Source organism: Mobula hypostoma, chromosome 14, assembly GCF_963921235.1.
Source record: "Mobula hypostoma chromosome 14, sMobHyp1.1, whole genome shotgun sequence".
In the NCBI taxonomy this organism is placed as follows: domain Eukaryota; kingdom Metazoa; phylum Chordata; class Chondrichthyes; order Myliobatiformes; family Myliobatidae; genus Mobula; species Mobula hypostoma.
Window position 1 is genome coordinate 75,179,011 of NC_086110.1, and position 16,053 is coordinate 75,195,063.

Genomic DNA, 16,053 nt, shown 5'->3' on the forward strand with positions numbered 1-16,053 from the left:
AGGAGTTGATGCTTTTGCTGGTGTGTAGGGAGGGGGAGGGAGGAGTTGATGCTTTTGCTGGTGTGTAGGGAGGGGGAGGGAGGAGTTGATGTTTTTGATGGTGTGTAGGGAGGGGGAGGGAGGAGTTGATGCTTTTGCTGGTGTGTAGGGAGGGGGAGGGAGGAGTTGATGTTTTTGCTGGTGTGCAGGGAGGGGGAGGGAGGAGTTGATGGTTTTGCTGGTTTGTAGGGAGGGGGAGGGAGGAGTTGATGCTTTTGCTGGTGTGTAGGGAGGGGGAGGGAGGAGTTGATGGTTTTGCTGGTGTGTAGGGAGGGGGAGGGAGGAGTTGATGCTTTTGCTGGTGTGTAGGGAGGGGGAGGGAGGAGTTGATGGTTTTGCTGGTGTGTAGGGAGGGGTAGGGAGGAGTTTATGCTTTTGCTGGTGTGTAGGGAGGGGGAGGGAGGAGTTGATGGTTTTGCTGGTGTGTAGGGAGGGGTAGGGAGGAGTTGATGCTTTTGCTGGTGTGTAGGGAGGGGGAGGGAGGAGTTGATGTTTTTGCTGGTGTGTAGGGACGGGGAGGGAGGAGTTGATGCTTTTGCTGTTGTGTAGGGAAGGGGACGGAGGAGTTGATGCTTTTGCTGTTGTGTAGGGAAGGGGAGGGAGGAGTTGATGGTTTTGCTGGTGTGTAGGGAGGGGGAGGGTGGAGTTGATGGTTTTGCTGGTGTGTAGGGAGGGGGAGGGAGGAGTTGATGCCTTTGCTGGTGTGTAGGGAGGGGGAGGGAGGAGTTGATGTTTTTGCAGGTGTGTAGCGTGGGGGAGGGAGGAGTTGATGCTTTTGCTGGTGTGTAGGGAAGGGGATGGAGGAGTTGATGCTTTTGCTGGTGTGTAGGGAGGGGGAGGGAGGAGTTGATGCTTTTTCTGGTGTGCAGGGTGGGGGAGGGAGGAGTTGATGCTTTTTCTGGTGTGTAGGGATGGGGAGGGAGGAGTTGATGCTTTTTCTGGTGTGTAGGGAGGTGGAGGGAGGAGTTGATGCTTTTGCTGGTGTGTAGGGAGGGGGAGGGAGGAGTTGATGGTTTTGCTGGTGTGTAGGGAGGGGGAGGGAGGAGTTGATGGTTTTGCTGGTGTGTAGGGAGGGGGAGGGAGGAGTTGATGCTTTTGCTGGTGTGTAGGGAGGGGGAGGGAGGAGTTGATGTTTTTGCTGGTGTGTAGGGAGCGGGAGGGAGGAGGTGATGCTTTTGCTGGTGTGTAGGGAAGGGGGACGGAGGAGTTGATGCTTTTGCTGGTGTGTAGGGAGGGGGAGGGAGGAGTTGATGCTTTTGCTGGTGTGTAGGGAGGGGGAGGGAGGATTTGATGTTTTTGCTGGTGTGTAGGGAGGGGGAGGGAGGAGTTGATGCTTTTGCTGGTGTGTAGGGAAGGGGACGGAGGAGTTGATGCTTTTGCTGGTGTGTAGGGAGGGGGAGGGAGGAGTTGATGTTTTTCCTGGTGTGTAGGGACGGGGAGGGAGGAGTTGATGCTTTTGCTGGTGTGTAGGGAAGGGGACGGAGGAGTTGATGCTTTTGCTGGTGTGTAGGGAGGGGGAGGGAGGAGTTGATGGTTTTGCTGGTGTGTAGGGAGGGGGAGGGAGGAGTTGATGGTTTTGCTGGTGTGTAGGGAGGGGGAGGGAGGAGTTGATGCTTTTGCTGGTGTGTAGGGAGGGGGAGGGAGGAGTTGATGTTTTTGCTGGTGTGTAGGGAGGGGGAGGGAGGAGTTGATGCTTTTGCTGGTGTGTAGGGAGGGGGAGGGAGGAGTTGATGCTTTTGCTGGTGTGTAGGGAGGGGGAGGGAGGAGTTGATGCTTTTTCTGGTGTGTAGGGAGGGGGAGGGAGGAGTTGATGCTTTTTCTGGTGTGTAGGGATGGGGAGGAAGGAGTTGATGCTTTTGCTGGTGTGTAGGGAGGGGGAGGGAGGAGTTGATGCTTTTGCTGGTGTGTAGGGAGGGGGAGGGAGGAGTTGATGCTTTTGCTGGTGTGTAGGGAGGGGGAGGGAGCAGTTGATGGTTTTGCTGGTGTGTAGGGAGGGGGAGGGAGGAGTTGATGCTTTTGCTGGTGTGTAGGGAGGGGGAGGGAGGAGTTGATGTTTTTGCTGGTGTGTAGGGAGGGGGAGGGAGGAGTTGATGCTTTTGCTGGTGTGTAGGGAAGGGGGACGGAGGAGTTGATGCTTTTGCTGGTGTGTAGGGAGGGGGAGGGAGGAGTTGATGCTTTTGCTGGTGTGTAGGGAGGGGGAGGGAGGAGTTGATGTTTTTGCTGGTGTGTAGGGAGGGGGAGGGAGGAGTTGATGCTTTTGCTGGTGTGTAGGGAAGGGGACGGAGGAGTTGATGCTTTTGCTGGTGTGTAGGGAGGGGGAGGGAGGAGTTGATGCTTTTGCTGGTGTGTAGGGAGGGGGAGGGAGGAGTTGATGCTTTTGCTGGTGTGTAGGGAGGGGGAGGGAGGAGTTGTTTCTTTTGCTGTTGTGTAGGGAGGTGGAGGGAGGAGTTGATGTTTTTGCTGGTGTGTAGGGAGGGGGAGGGAGGAGTTGATGCTTTTGCTGGTGTGTAGGGAGGGGGAGGGAGGAGTTGATGTTTTTGCTGGTGTGTAGGGAGGGGGAGGGAGGAGTTGATGTTTTTGCTGGTGTGTAGGGAGGGGGAGGGAGGAGTTGATGCTTTTGCTGGTGTGTAGGGAAGGGGATGGAGGAGTTGATGCTTTTGCTGGTGTGTAGGGAGGGGGAGGGAGGAGTTGATGCTTTTGCTGTTGTGTAGGGAGGGGGAGGGAGGAGTTGATGCTTTTGCTGGTGTGTAGGGAGGGGGAGGGAGGAGTTGATGTTTTTGCTGGTGTGTAGGGAGGGGGAGGGAGGAGTTGATGTTTTTGCTGGTGTGTAGGGAGGGGGAGGGAGGAGTTGATGCTTTTGCTGGTGTGTAGGAAGAGGGAGGGAGGAGTTGATGCTTTTGCTGGTGTGGAGGGAGGGGGAGGGAGGAGTTGATGCTTTTGCTGGTGTGTAGGGAGGGGGAGGGAGGAGTTGATGTTTTTGCTGGTGTGTAGGGAGGGGGAGGGAGGAGTTGATGCTTTTGCTGGTGTGTAGGGAAGGGGACAGAGGAGTTGATGCTTTTGCTGGTGTGTAGGGAGGGGGAGGGAGGAGTTGATGCTTTTGCTGGTGTGTAGGGAGGGGGAGGGAGGAGTTGATGCTTTTGCTGGTGTGTAGGGAGGGGGAGGGAGGAGTTGTTTCTTTTGCTGTTGTGTAGGGAGGTGGAGGGAGGAGTTGATGTTTTTGCTGGTGTGTAGGGAGGGGGAGGGAGGAGTTGATGCTTTTGCTGGTGTGTAGGGAGGGGGAGGGAGGAGTTGATGTTTTTGCTGGTGTGTAGGGAGGGGGAGGGAGGAGTTGATGCTTTTGCTGGTGTGTAGGGAGGGGGAGGGAGGAGTTGATGCTTTTGCTGGTGTGTAGGGAAGGGGATGGAGGAGTTGATGCTTTTGCTGGTGTGTAGGGAGGGGGAGGGAGGAGTTGATGCTTTTGCTGGTGTGTAGGGAGGGGGAGGGAGGAGTTGATGCTTTTGCTGGTGTGTAGGGAGGGGGAGGGAGGAGTTGATGCTTTTGCTGGTGTGTAGGGAGGGGGAGGGAGGAGTTGATGCTTTTGCTGGTGTGTAGGGAGGGAGGAGTTGATGGTTTTGCTGGTGTGTAGGGAGGGGGAGGGAGGAGTTGATGCTTTTGCTGGTGTGTAGGGAGGGGGAGGGAGCAGTTGATGTTTTTGCTGGTGTGCAGGGAGGGGGAGGGAGGAGTTGATGGTTTTGCTGGTTTGTAGAGAGGGGTAGGGGGAGGAGTTGATGCTTTTGCTGGTGTGTTGGGCGGGGGAGGGAGGAGTTGATGCTTTTGCTGGTGTGTAGGGAGGGGGTGGGAGGAGTTGATGCTTTTGCTGGTGTGTAGGGAGGGGGAGGGAGGAGTTGATGGTTTTGCTGGTGTGTAGGGAGGGGAGGGAGGAGTTGATGCTTTTGCTGGTGTGTAGGGAGGGGGAGGGAGGAGTTGATGCTTTTGCTGGTGTGTAGGGAGGGGGAGGGAGGAGTTGATGCTTTTGCTGGTGTGTAGGGAGGGGGAGGGAGGAGTTGATGTTTTTGCTGGTGTGTAGGGAGGGGAGGGAGGAGTTGATGCTTTTGCTGGTGTGTAGGGAAGGGGACGGAGGAGTTGATGCTTTTGCTGGTGTGTAGGGAGGGGGAGGGAGGAGTTGATGCTTTTGCTGGTGTGTAGGGAGGGGGAGGGAGGAGTTGATGCTTTTGCTGGTGTGTAGGGAGGGGGAGGGAGGAGTTGATGCTTTTGCTGGTGTGTAGGGAAGGGGAGGGAGGAGTTGATGCTTTTGCTGGTGTGTAGGGAGGGGGAGGGAGGAGTTGATGCTTTTGCTGGTGTGTAGGGAAGGGGACGGAGGAGTTGATGCTTTTGCTGGTGTGTAGGGAGGGGGAGGGAGGAGTTGATGCTTTTGCTGGTGTGTAGGGAAGGGGACGGAGGAGTTGATGCTTTTGCTGGTGTGTAGGGAGGGGGAGGGAGGAGTTGATGCTTTTGCTGGTGTGTAGGGAAGGGGAGGGAGGAGTTGATGCTTTTGCTGGTGTGTAGGGAGGGGGAGGGAGGAGTTGATGCTTTTTCTGGTGTGTAGGGAGGGGGAGGGAGGAATTGATGCTTTTGCTGGTGTGTAGGGAGGGGGAGGGAGGAGTTGATGCTTTTGCTGGTGTGTAGGGAGGGGGAGGGAGGAGTTGATGCTTTTGCTGGTGTGTAGGGAGGGGGAGGGAGGAGTTGATGTTTTTGCTGGTGTGTAGGGAGGGGGAGGGAGGAGTTGATGCTTTTGCTGTTGTGTAGGGAAGGGGACGGAGGAGTTGATGCTTTTGCTGTTGTGTAGGGAAGGGGAGGGAGGAGTTGATGGTTTTGCTGGTGTGTAGGGAGGGGGAGGGTGGAGTTGATGGTTTTGCTGGTGTGTAGGGAGGGGGAGGGAGGAGTTGATGCCTTTGCTGGTGTGTAGGGAGGGGGAGGGAGGAGTTGATGTTTTTGCTGGTGTGTAGGGAGGGGGAGGGAGGAGTTGATGCTTTTGCTGGTGTGTAGGGAAGGGGATGGAGGAGTTGATGCTTTTGCTGGTGTGTAGGGAGGGGGAGGGAGGAGTTGATGCTTTTTCTGGTGTGCAGGGTGGGGGAGGGAGGAGTTGATGCTTTTTCTGGTGTGTAGGGATGGGGAGGGAGGAGTTGATGCTTTTGCTGGTGTGTAGGGAGGGGGAGGGAGGAGTTGATGCTTTTGCTGGTGTGTAGGGAGGGGGAGGGAGGAGTTGATGCTTTTGCTGGTGTGTAGGGAGGGGGAGGGAGGAGTTGATGCTTTTGCTGGTGTCCAGGGAGGGGGAGGGAGGAGTTGATGCTTTTGCTGGTGTGTAGGGAGGGGGAGGGAGGAGTTGATGTTTTTGCTGGTGTGTAGGGAGGGGGAGGGAGGAGTTGATGCTTTTGCTGGTGTGTAGGGAGGGGGAGGGAGGAGTTGATGCTTTTGCTGGTGTGTAGGGAGGGGGAGGGAGGAGTTGATGTTTTTTCTGGTGTGTAGGGAGGGGGAGGGAGGAGTTGATGCTTTTGCTGGTGTGTCGGGAGCGGGAGGGAGGAGTTGATGTTTGCTGCTGCTTCTGCAAAGGGTGGGGGGAAGAGGGGTTTCAGGGCTTTGATGTTCTGTCATTCATTGAAGGGGTCTTTTGTTTCATTGACGTCTGTGAAGAGTATGAATTTCAGGTTGTGTCTCGTATACATTCTCTGACATTAAATCTAAATCTAAACAGACCAATAATAATGAATTCTTGACCTCACAATATACTTTGTTGTGGTGCTTGTGCCAAGTATATTGCCCACCCTGTATTTTCTCTGTAATTGTGACACTATATTATGCATTCTCTTTTTAGAACTAGGAATTGTTATTACCCCTCAACCATCAGGCTCTTGACCCAAAGGGGATAATTTCACCCAACTTCACTTCATCATTGAAATGTTCCCACGAGCTATGGACTCACTTTCACGGACACTTCATCTCATGTTTTCGATATTTATTGCTCATTTATTTATTAATATTCTTTCTTTATTTTTGGAGACAGGATACTCGTTTGGATCTCTTACCTCTGAAATATCTGGCAGCTCGGATTGTAGGCTCTACCATAAACACATCTCCCAGCAACTCAAGGTGTAGGTCTCTGAGCTCTGTCCTGTCCTGTGTGTCTCCCATGTACTCGTCCTGGGCTCGTTGCACCTGCTCCTCTGTCATCTGCCCTCAGAAAGGGATCAACACAGCCACAGTTAACTCTGGCAGAGCAGATTCACAAGACAATAGTATGCGCACGGCTGAAATGCCATCGTACAGCAGAACTTTGTAAACTTCAATCCCTAACAGACTGGGGCACAGACAGGGTGAATGCACGGCCTTTCTCCCAACGAAAGAGAACCAAAAACTAGGGAGTGTGATTTAAGAAGGGGTGAAGATTGAAAGAAGACCTGACGGGTAACTGGGCGCCATGGTAGCGTAGTGGCCAGTGCAACACTTTTACAGTTCAGGGCATTCCAGAGTTCGAAGTTCAATTGCAGCCCCATCTGTACGGAGTTTCTACGTTCTCCCTGTGACTCTGTGTTTTCCTCTGGATGCTCTTTTCCCCTCCACAGTTCAAGGACGGTTAGTAGGTTAATTGGTCATTGTAAGTTGTCCTGTGAGTATGCGAGGGTTAATAGAGGTGAGCTGCTGAGTTGTGTAGCTTGTTGGGACAGAAGGGGCTGTTTCTCTCTGTATCTCTAAGTAAATAAACAAACTTCTTCACGCAGTAAATTTATGATCAAAGTATGTACATTTCCAAATACCACCTTGGGATTCACTTCCTTACAGGCATTTACAGGAAAATTAAGACAGACAATAGAATTTATGAAAAACTAAACATATATACTATGAAATATGTACAGAGATCTTGCTGAAACCAGTCAGAGGTCTCACTGAAACCCTTCAGAGATCCCGCTGAAACCCGTCAGAGATTCCACTGAAACCCGTCAGAGATCCCGCTGAAACACATCAGATGTTGAGCTGAATTCAATCAGAAGTCTGAAAACCATCAAAGGTCTCGCTGAAACCCGTCAGAGATCTCTCTGAAACACATCACAGCTCTCGCTGAAACCGATGAGCAATCTCATTGAAACCATAGAGTCATATAGAAGTACAGAACAGAAACAGACCTTTCAGCCCATCTAGTCCATGCTGAAACTATTTAAACTGACTACTCCCATCAACCACAGCCCTCCACATCCCTACAATCCATGTACCTATCCAAACTTCTCTTAAACATTGAAATTGAGCTTGCGTGCACCACTTGTGCTGTCAGCTCATTCTACACTCGCACGACCCTCAGTGAAAATGGGTTTCCCCTCAAGTTCCCCTTAAACGTCTCACTTTTCGCCCTTAACCCATGACCACTGGTTGTGGTCCTACCCAACCTGAGTGGAAAAAGCCTGCTTGCATTTACCCTATTTGTCGTCGTCATAATTTTGTGTGCCTCTAGCAAATCTCCTCTCAGTCTTCCATGTTCTGAAGAATACAGACGTAACCTATTCAATCTTTCTTCATAACTCAGGCCCTCCAGGCCCAGCAGCATGCTTGTAAATTTTCTCTGTGCTTTCAACCTTGCTTGCATCTTCCCTGTAGGTAGGTGACCAAAATTGCACACAATACTCCAAATTAGGCCTTATACAACTTCAACATAACATCCCATCTCCTGTGTTCAGTACATTGATTTATGAAGGCTAATGTGCCAAAAGCTTTCTTTATGATCCTCGCTACCTGTGACGTCATTTAATTATGTACTGGTATTCCCAGATCTCTTTGTTCTACCACTTTCCTCAGCGCCTTACTGTTCACTGTGCAAGACCTACCCTGGTTGGTCCTCCTGAAGTGCAACACTTTGTACTTGTCTGCATTAAATTCCATCTATTATTTTTCAGCCCATTTTTCCAGCTGATGCAGATCTCACTGCAGGCCATGATCACTTTCCTCACTGTCCACTACACTCCCAATCTTGGTGTCATCTGCAAATTTGCTGATCTGGTTAACCGCATTATCATCCAGATCGTTGATATAGATGACAAACATCAAAGGACCAGCACCAATCCCTGTGGCACTCCACTAGTCACAGGCCTCCAGTCAGACAGGGAAAGCGGCCAGTGCGTGAGTGGGCCAGTGAAGGAGTGGAGCTTTGAGGCTTTGACTCGAGAGGCTTCGACGAGAAGAGGCAGAGGACAAGCTTGCTCGCAGTTAGTTTTTACAATGTCTCCTGAGACGGTGATGTGCCTCTCATGTGAGATGTGGCAGTCTTGGGGGAACTCCCCTCTCCCGCAGAGTCACATCTGCCAGAAGTGCATACGGCTGGGCGATCTGGAAGACCGTGTAAGGAATCTGGAGCAGCAGCTGGATGACCTTTGACACATAAGGGAGAATGAGGCAGTCATAGATGAGAGCTACAGGGAGGTAGTTACACCTAGGCTGTCGGAAGCAGGTCGTTGGGTGACAGTCAGAGGGGGAAAGCGAAGGTGAGCAGACAGGTAGTGCAGAGCACCCCTGTAGCCATTCCCCTGAATAATAAGTTTACCGTCCTGGATACTGTTGGCGGGGACGACCGACCAGGTGTGAGCCACGGTGGCAGGGCCTCCGGCACTGAATCTGACCCTGTGGTGCAGAAGGGTGGGATGGAGAAGAGGAGAGCTGTCGTCATTGGAAACTCTATAGTCAGGGGAGCAGACAGGAGATTTTGTGGACGTGAGAAGGACACCCGCATGGTTTGTTGCCTCCCGGGTGCAAGGGTCCGGGATGTCTCTGACCGGGTGCGCGACATCCTGGTACGAGAGGGAAAGCAACCAGAAGTCGTGATTCATGTTGGGAACAACGACATAAGCAGGAAGAAGGATGGGGTCCTGAAGTGTGAGTTTCGGGAACCAGGCAGAAGGCTGAAGAACAGGACCTCAAGGATGGCGTTCTCAGCATTGCTGCCAGTGCTACGTGACAGTGATGGTAAGAATTGGAGGAGATGGCAGTTGAATGCGTGGCTGAGGAGTTGGTGCAGGGAACAGGGTTTTAGATTTTTAGATCATTGGGATCTCTTCTGGGGAAGGTGGGACCTGTACAGATTGGATGGGTTGCACCTGAACTCCAGGGGGAGCAATATCCTTGCAGGTAGGTTTGCTAGCATGGTTCCAGAGGGTTTAAACTAATTTGCGAGGGGGATGGGACCCAGAGCGATAGAGCAGTGAAAGAAGTGCATGGAGTAAAGCCAGATCTAACATACAGAGAGGCTTTGAGGAAAGAGAAGCAGAATAAACAGTGTAAAGACAGTAATGTAGAAGGGCTGAAATGTGTGTACCTCAATGCAAGAAGCATCAGGAACAAAGGTGATGAACTGAGAGCTTAGATACATACATGGAATTATGATGTAGTGGCTATTACAGAGACTTGGCTGGCACCAGTCAGGAATGTATTCTCAATATTCCTGGATTTCAGTGCTTTAAGGGCGGAAAAAGGGGAGGAAGGGTGGCATTACTGGTCAGGGATACTATTACAGCTACAGAAAGGGTGGGTAATGTAGCAGGATCCTCTTTTGAGTCAATATGGGTGGAAGTCAGGAACAGGAAATTAGCAGTTACTCTATTAGGGGTATTCTATAGGCCCCCTGGTAGCAGCAGAGATACAGAGGAGCAGATTGGGAGGCAGATTTTGGAAAAGTGCAAAAATAACAGGGTTGTTATCATGGGTGACTTTAACTTCCCTGATATTGATTGGCACCTGATTAGTTCCAAGGGTTTAGATGGAGCAGAGTTTGTTAAGTGTGTCCAGGACGGATTCCTATCACAGTATGTGGACAGGCTAACCAGGGGAAATGCCATACTAGATCTAGTACTCGGTAATGAACCGGGTCAGGTCACAGATCTCTCAGTGGGTGAGAATCTGGGGGACAGTGACCACCGCTCCCTGGCCTTTAGCATTATCATGGAAAAGAATAGAATCAGAGAGGACAGGAAAATTTTTAATTGGGGAAAGGCAAATTATGAGGCTATAAGGCTGGAACTTGCGGGTGTGAATTGGGATGATGTTTTCGCAGGGAAATGTATTATGGACATGTGGTCGATGTTTAGAGATCTCTTGCGGGATGTTAGGGATAAATTTGTCCCGGTGAGGAAGATAAAGGATGGTAGGGTGAAGGAACCGTGGGTGACAAGTGAGGTGGAAAATCTAGTCAGGTGGAAGAAGGCAACATACATGAGGTTTAGGAAGCAAGGATCGGGTGGGTCTATTGAGGAATATAGGGAAGCACGAAAGGAGCTTAAGAAGGGGCTGAGAAGAGCAAGAAGGGGGCATGAGAAGGCCTTGGTGAGTAGGGTAAAGGAAAACCCCAAGGCATTCTTCAATTATGTGAAGAAAAAAAGGATGACAGGAGTGAAGTAGGACCGATTAGAGATAAAGGTGGGAAGATGTGCCTGGAGGCTGTGGAAGTGAGTGAGGTCCTCAATGAATACTTCTCTTCGGTATTCACCAATGAGAGGGAACTTGATGATGGTGAGGACAATATGAGTGAGGTTGATGATCTGGAGCATGTTGATATTAAGGGAGAGGAGGTGTTGGAGTTGTTAAAATACATTAGGACAGATAAGTCCCCGGGGCCTGACTGAATATTCCCCAGGCTGCTCCACGAGGCGAGAGAAGAGATCGCTGAGCTTCTGGCTAGGATCTTTATGTCCTCGTTGTCCACGGGAATGGTACCGGAGGATTGGAGGGAGGTGAATGTTGTCCCCTTGTTCAAAAAAGGTAGTAGAGATAGTCCGGGTAAATATAGACCAGTGAGCCTTACGTCTGTGGTGGGAAAGCTGGTGGAAAAGATTCTTAGAGATAGGATCTATGGGCATTTAGAGAATCATGGTCTGATCAGGGACAGTCAGCATGGCTTTGTGAAGGGCAGATCGTGTCTAACAAGCCTGATAGAGTTCTTTGAGGAGGTGACCAGGCATATAGATGAGGGTAGTGCAGTGGATGTGATCTATATGGATTTTAGTAAGGCATTTGACAAGGTTCCACACAGTAGGCTTATTCAGAAAGTTAGAAGGCATGGGATCCAAGGAAGTTTGGCCAGGTGGATTCAGAATTGGCTTGCCTGCAGGAAGCAGAGGGTGGTGGTGGAGGGAGTACATTCAGATTGGAGGATTGTGACTAGTGGTGTCCCACAAGGATCTGTTCTGGGACCTCTACTTTTCGTGATTTTTATTAACGACCTGGATGTGGGGGTAGAAGGGTGGGTTGGCAAGTTTGCAGACGACACAAAGGTTGGTGGTGTTGTAGATAGTGTAGAGGATTGTCAAAGGTTGCAGAGAGACATTGATAGGACGCAGGAGTGGGCTGAGAAGTGGCAGCTGGAGTTCAACCCGGAGAAGTGTGAGGTGGTACACTTTGGAAGGACAAACTCCAAGGCAGAGTACAAAGTAAATGGCAGGATACTTGGTAGTGTGGAGGAGCAGAGGGATCTCGGGGTACATGTCCACAGATCCCTGAGAGTTGCCTCACAGGTGGATAGGGTAGTTAAGAAAGCTTATGGGGTGTTAGCTTTCATAAGTCGAGGGATAGAGTTTAAGACTCACGATGTAATGATGCAGCTCTATAAAACTCTGGTCAGGCCACACTTGGAGTATTGTGTCCAGTTCTGGTCACCTCACTATAGGAAGGATGTGGAAGCATTGGAAAGGGTACAGAGGAGATTTACCAGGATGCTGCCTGGTTTGGAAAGTATGCATTATGATCAGAGATTAAGGGAGCTAGGGCTTTACTCTTTGGAGAGAAGGAGGATGAGAGAAGACATGATAGAGGTGTACAAGATAATAAGAGGAATAGATAGAGTGGATAGCCAGCACCTCTTCCCCGGGGCACCACTGCTCAATACAAAAGGACATGGCTTTAAGGTAAGGGGTGGGAAGTTCAAGGGGAATATTAGAGGAAGGTTTTTTACTCAGAGAGTGGTTGGTGCATGGAGTGCACTGCCTGAGTCAGTGGTGGAGGCAGATACACTGGTGAAGTTTAAGAGACTACTAGACAGGTATATGGAGGAATTTAAGGTAGGGGCTTATATGTGAGGCAGGGTTTGAGGGTCGGCACAACATTGTGGGCCGAAGGGCCTGTGCTGTGCTGTACTATTCTATGAACCCTGTACGACCACTCTCTGGCTTCTTCCACAAGGCCGATGTCTAATCCAGTTTACCACCTCATACTGAATGCTGAACAACTGAACCTTCTTGATCACCCTCCAATGTGGGATGTTGTCAAATGCCTTACTAACGTCCATGCGGAAAACTTCCACTGCCTTGCCTTCATCCACTTTCCTGATCATTTCCTCAGAAAACTCTATGACATTGGTTAGACGTGACTACCACACACCACACGCCATGCTCTTTTCTCGCTGCTGTCCTCAGGGAGAAGGTGAAAGTACCTCAGGACTTACACCACCAGTTTCAGAAACAGTTGCTACCCCTCAACCATCAGCTCTTGAACAAAAGGCGATTACTACACTCGTTCTATTTCTGGTGTTCCCACAACCGATGGTCTCACTTTAAGGACTCTTTATCTTGTTATTTTGTGCTCATTATTTATTGCTATTTATTTATATTCGCATTTGCACAGTTAGTTGCCCATTGATCCTGTTTACAGTTACGGTTCACAAACAAGAGAAAATCTGCAGATGCTGGAAGTTTGAGCAACACACACAAAGTGCTAGAGGAACTTGCAGGCCAGGCAGCATCTATGGCCGAAATGTTGACCGTACTTTTTTCCATAAATGCTGCCAGGCCTGCTGAATTCCTCTAGCATTTTGTGTGTATTGCTACAGTTACTGTTCTATAGATTTGCTAAGTGTGCCACAGAAAAAGAATCTCAGCATTGTATGTGGTGACATGTATTCACTCCGATAATAAATAGAACTTCGAACTTTTGAAGCCACGCTGACTATCCTGAGTCAGTCCATGTCTCTATTCAAATACTTATATATCCGGTCCCTTTCAATAGCTTTCCCACAACTGATGTCAGACTCACTGGCTATCGGTACCTCTCCTGTTGCAAAGAATGTTTTAAATATCTCTGCTGGGGCATCGGCTATTTCTGCACTTGCCTCCTGCAGGGTCCGAGGGAACACCTGCTCAGGCCCTGGGGATTCATCCACCCTGAATGGTTTCAGGGTAGCAAGCACATCCTCCTCTCTAATCTGTACAGGTTCCATGACAATGATGCTGCTGTACCTCATTTTTATAGACTCTGTGTCTGTCTCCTGAGTAAATACAGATGTAACGAATACACTTAAAATTCCGCGCCCCCCCCCCCCATGTTTTAGTTCTGCACAGGGATTGCCTTCTGGTCTTCCAGAGGATCAATTTTGTCTCTTGTAATCCTTTTGTTCTTAACCATATCTGTAGAATCTCTTAGGATTGTCTTTCACCTTGTCCACTACAGCAACTTCGTGACTGATTTCTTAAGTGTTCTCTTGCATTTCCTGTACTCCATAAGTGCTTCATTTGTTCCTACTTGCCAATACCTGTTAGGCACCTCCTTTTTCCTCTTAACCAGAGCCTCCATATCTCTTGAAAACCAATGTTCCCTACATTTGTTATCTTTACCTTTTATTCTGACAGACACATACGAGCTTTGTACTCTCAAAATTTCATTTTTGAAGGCTTCCACTTTCCAAGTACACCTTTGCCAGAAAACAGCGTGTCCCAATCAACACTTTTCAAATCATTTCTAATGCCATCAAAACTGGCCTTTCACCAATTTAGAATCTCAACCCACAGACCAGACCTATCTCTTTGCATATTCATTTTCAAACTAATGGTATTGTTGTGTTACGTGTCTACAGTTTTGTTTTCCTGTGAGTCCATAGTTTTGTTTACTGTGGACGTCATGTGTCCCTAGTTTTGTTTTACTGGGAGTCAACAGTTTCATTTCTGTGAGCGTTACCTTACGACGTATGCCATCGCTATAAAAGAAATGTGGACAGTGCTGAGAAAGAGTCAAGGGAGTCGAAGGAAAGAGAGAGTGAAGATCGCAGGCTTCGAGCTATCTGGGAACAGCTCACGTTCGAGAAGGGTAAAGTCTAATGCTTACCCAAACCCAAAGGACTGGGTTAATCAACGGCACACTGTGCATTGTGGAGACATGTCTGTCCTTCGTATGATCCATGGGTGTGGATTTCGTGAGTCACTTTGTGAAATTGCTCTTCGTGGACTTCTGAACAGTATTCCTCAGCTGGGATCTTCAGTAACCGTTTCTTCGTTCACTAGCCGTGGAATCTTTGGAATTCATCATGATCGCCTCGTCGCTGCATTGTGAATCCACAAGTCTCTCCTCTCACCTATTTCATGAATTACTTGGACTCTCTGAACTGCCACTTTAAGACTGTGCTTGAGTAAGATTTGTTAAGAACAGGTTCTAAGTTTGACTGTAAGTAAGCTATATGTAAGTAAGCTATAGATGCATAACACTGTTAACTTCTGATTAAGAAAGTAGTTTATTTAATTTTCTATGTTTTTGAGTAGATGAAAATAAATATAGTGGTTTTAATATTAAAACCTGACTCAATTTGTCATCTCTTGCTGCTGGTACGTTACGAAGTCATGACAGTTGTCACTGGATACAAAACGTTCCCGTACACAAATATCTGTCACCTGCCCTGCCTCATTCCCTAATAGCTGATCCAGTATTGCACACTCTCTCGTCGGGACTTCTGCATACTGATGAAGGAAACTTTCCTGAACACATTTGGCAAATGGTTTCCCATCAAGTCCTTTTACAGAATGGGATTCCCGGTCGATGTGGAAAGATTAAATCACCTACTATAACAACCTTAAGTTTCTTGCAACAGTCTGCAATTTCTTTGCAAATTTGTTCCTCCAATTCCCTAGGACTGTTGTGTGGTTTGTAATATACCCCATTAACATGATCAGAGATTAAGGGAGCTAGGGCTTTACTCTTTGGAGAGAAGGAGGATGAGAGGAGACATGATAGAAGTGTACAAGATATTAAGAGGAATAGATAGAGTGGATAGCCAGCGCTTCTTCCCCAGGGCACCACTGCTCAATACAAGAGGACATGGCTTTAAGGTAAGGGGTGGGAAGTTCAAGGGGGATATTAGAGGAAGGTTTTTTACTCAGAGAGTGGTTGGTGCGTGGAATGCACTGCCTGAGTCAGTGGTCGTGGCAGATGCACTAGTGAAGTTTAAGAGACTACTAGACAGGTATATGATGGAATTTAAGGTGGGGGCTTATATGGGAGGCAGGGTTTGAGAGTCGGCACAACATTGTGGGCCGAAGGGCCTGTACTGTTCTATGTTCTATGTTCATATCTTTTTATTCCTCAGTTGCGTCCATAACGCCTCACTAGCTGAGTTCTCCAATCTGTCCTGACTGAGGACCGCCGTAACATTTTCTCTGACTAGTAACGCCACCCCTCCTTCTGCAATCCCTTTCACTGTTACATTTAAAACAAAAGAAGTCTAGAATACTGAGCTGCCAGTCTTGCTCTCCTCAACCAAGCTCATGAATGGCTTTTTTGTTTTAGGCATCCGTTAGTCTTGTGAGACCATGAATTTGTGCCTTGGAAGATTTCCAGAGCGCAGGCCTAGGCAAGGTTGTATGGAAGACCGGCAGTTGCCCATGCTGTAAGTCTCCCCTCTCCACACCACTGATGTGTCCAAGGGAAGGGCATTAGGACCCATACAGCTTGGCACCAGTGTCGTCGCAGAGCAACGTGTGGTTAAGTGCCTTGCTCAAGGACACAACACTCTGCCTCAGCCAAGGCTTGAACTAGAGACCTTCAGATCACGAGACAAACGCCTTAACCACTTGACCATGTGCCAACACACACTAATGGCTACAACATCATAATTCCAGGTGTTGATCCATGCCCTGAGCTCATCCAGCTTTCCTATGATACTTCTTGCATTGAAATATATGCAGCTCAGGATACCAGTCACACCATGCTCAACCTTTTCATTCCTGACTTTGTCGAAGGCCTTACCAA

At 49.2% G+C, this 16,053-nt stretch overlaps 1 protein-coding gene across 3 annotated transcripts in view; it reads right to left on the minus strand.

The window, feature by feature from the left end:
* LOC134356353 (fatty acyl-CoA hydrolase precursor, medium chain-like) overlaps positions 1–16,053 on the minus strand; it is a 124,746-nt gene that overhangs the window by 54,487 nt on the left and 54,206 nt on the right. For all 3 annotated transcript variants that reach the window (XM_063067251.1, XM_063067250.1, XM_063067249.1), the window contains exon 10: positions 6,102–6,246. In XM_063067251.1, the coding sequence (XP_062923321.1) occupies positions 6,102–6,246 (145 nt within the window). The remainder of the gene's footprint in view (positions 1–6,101; positions 6,247–16,053) is intronic.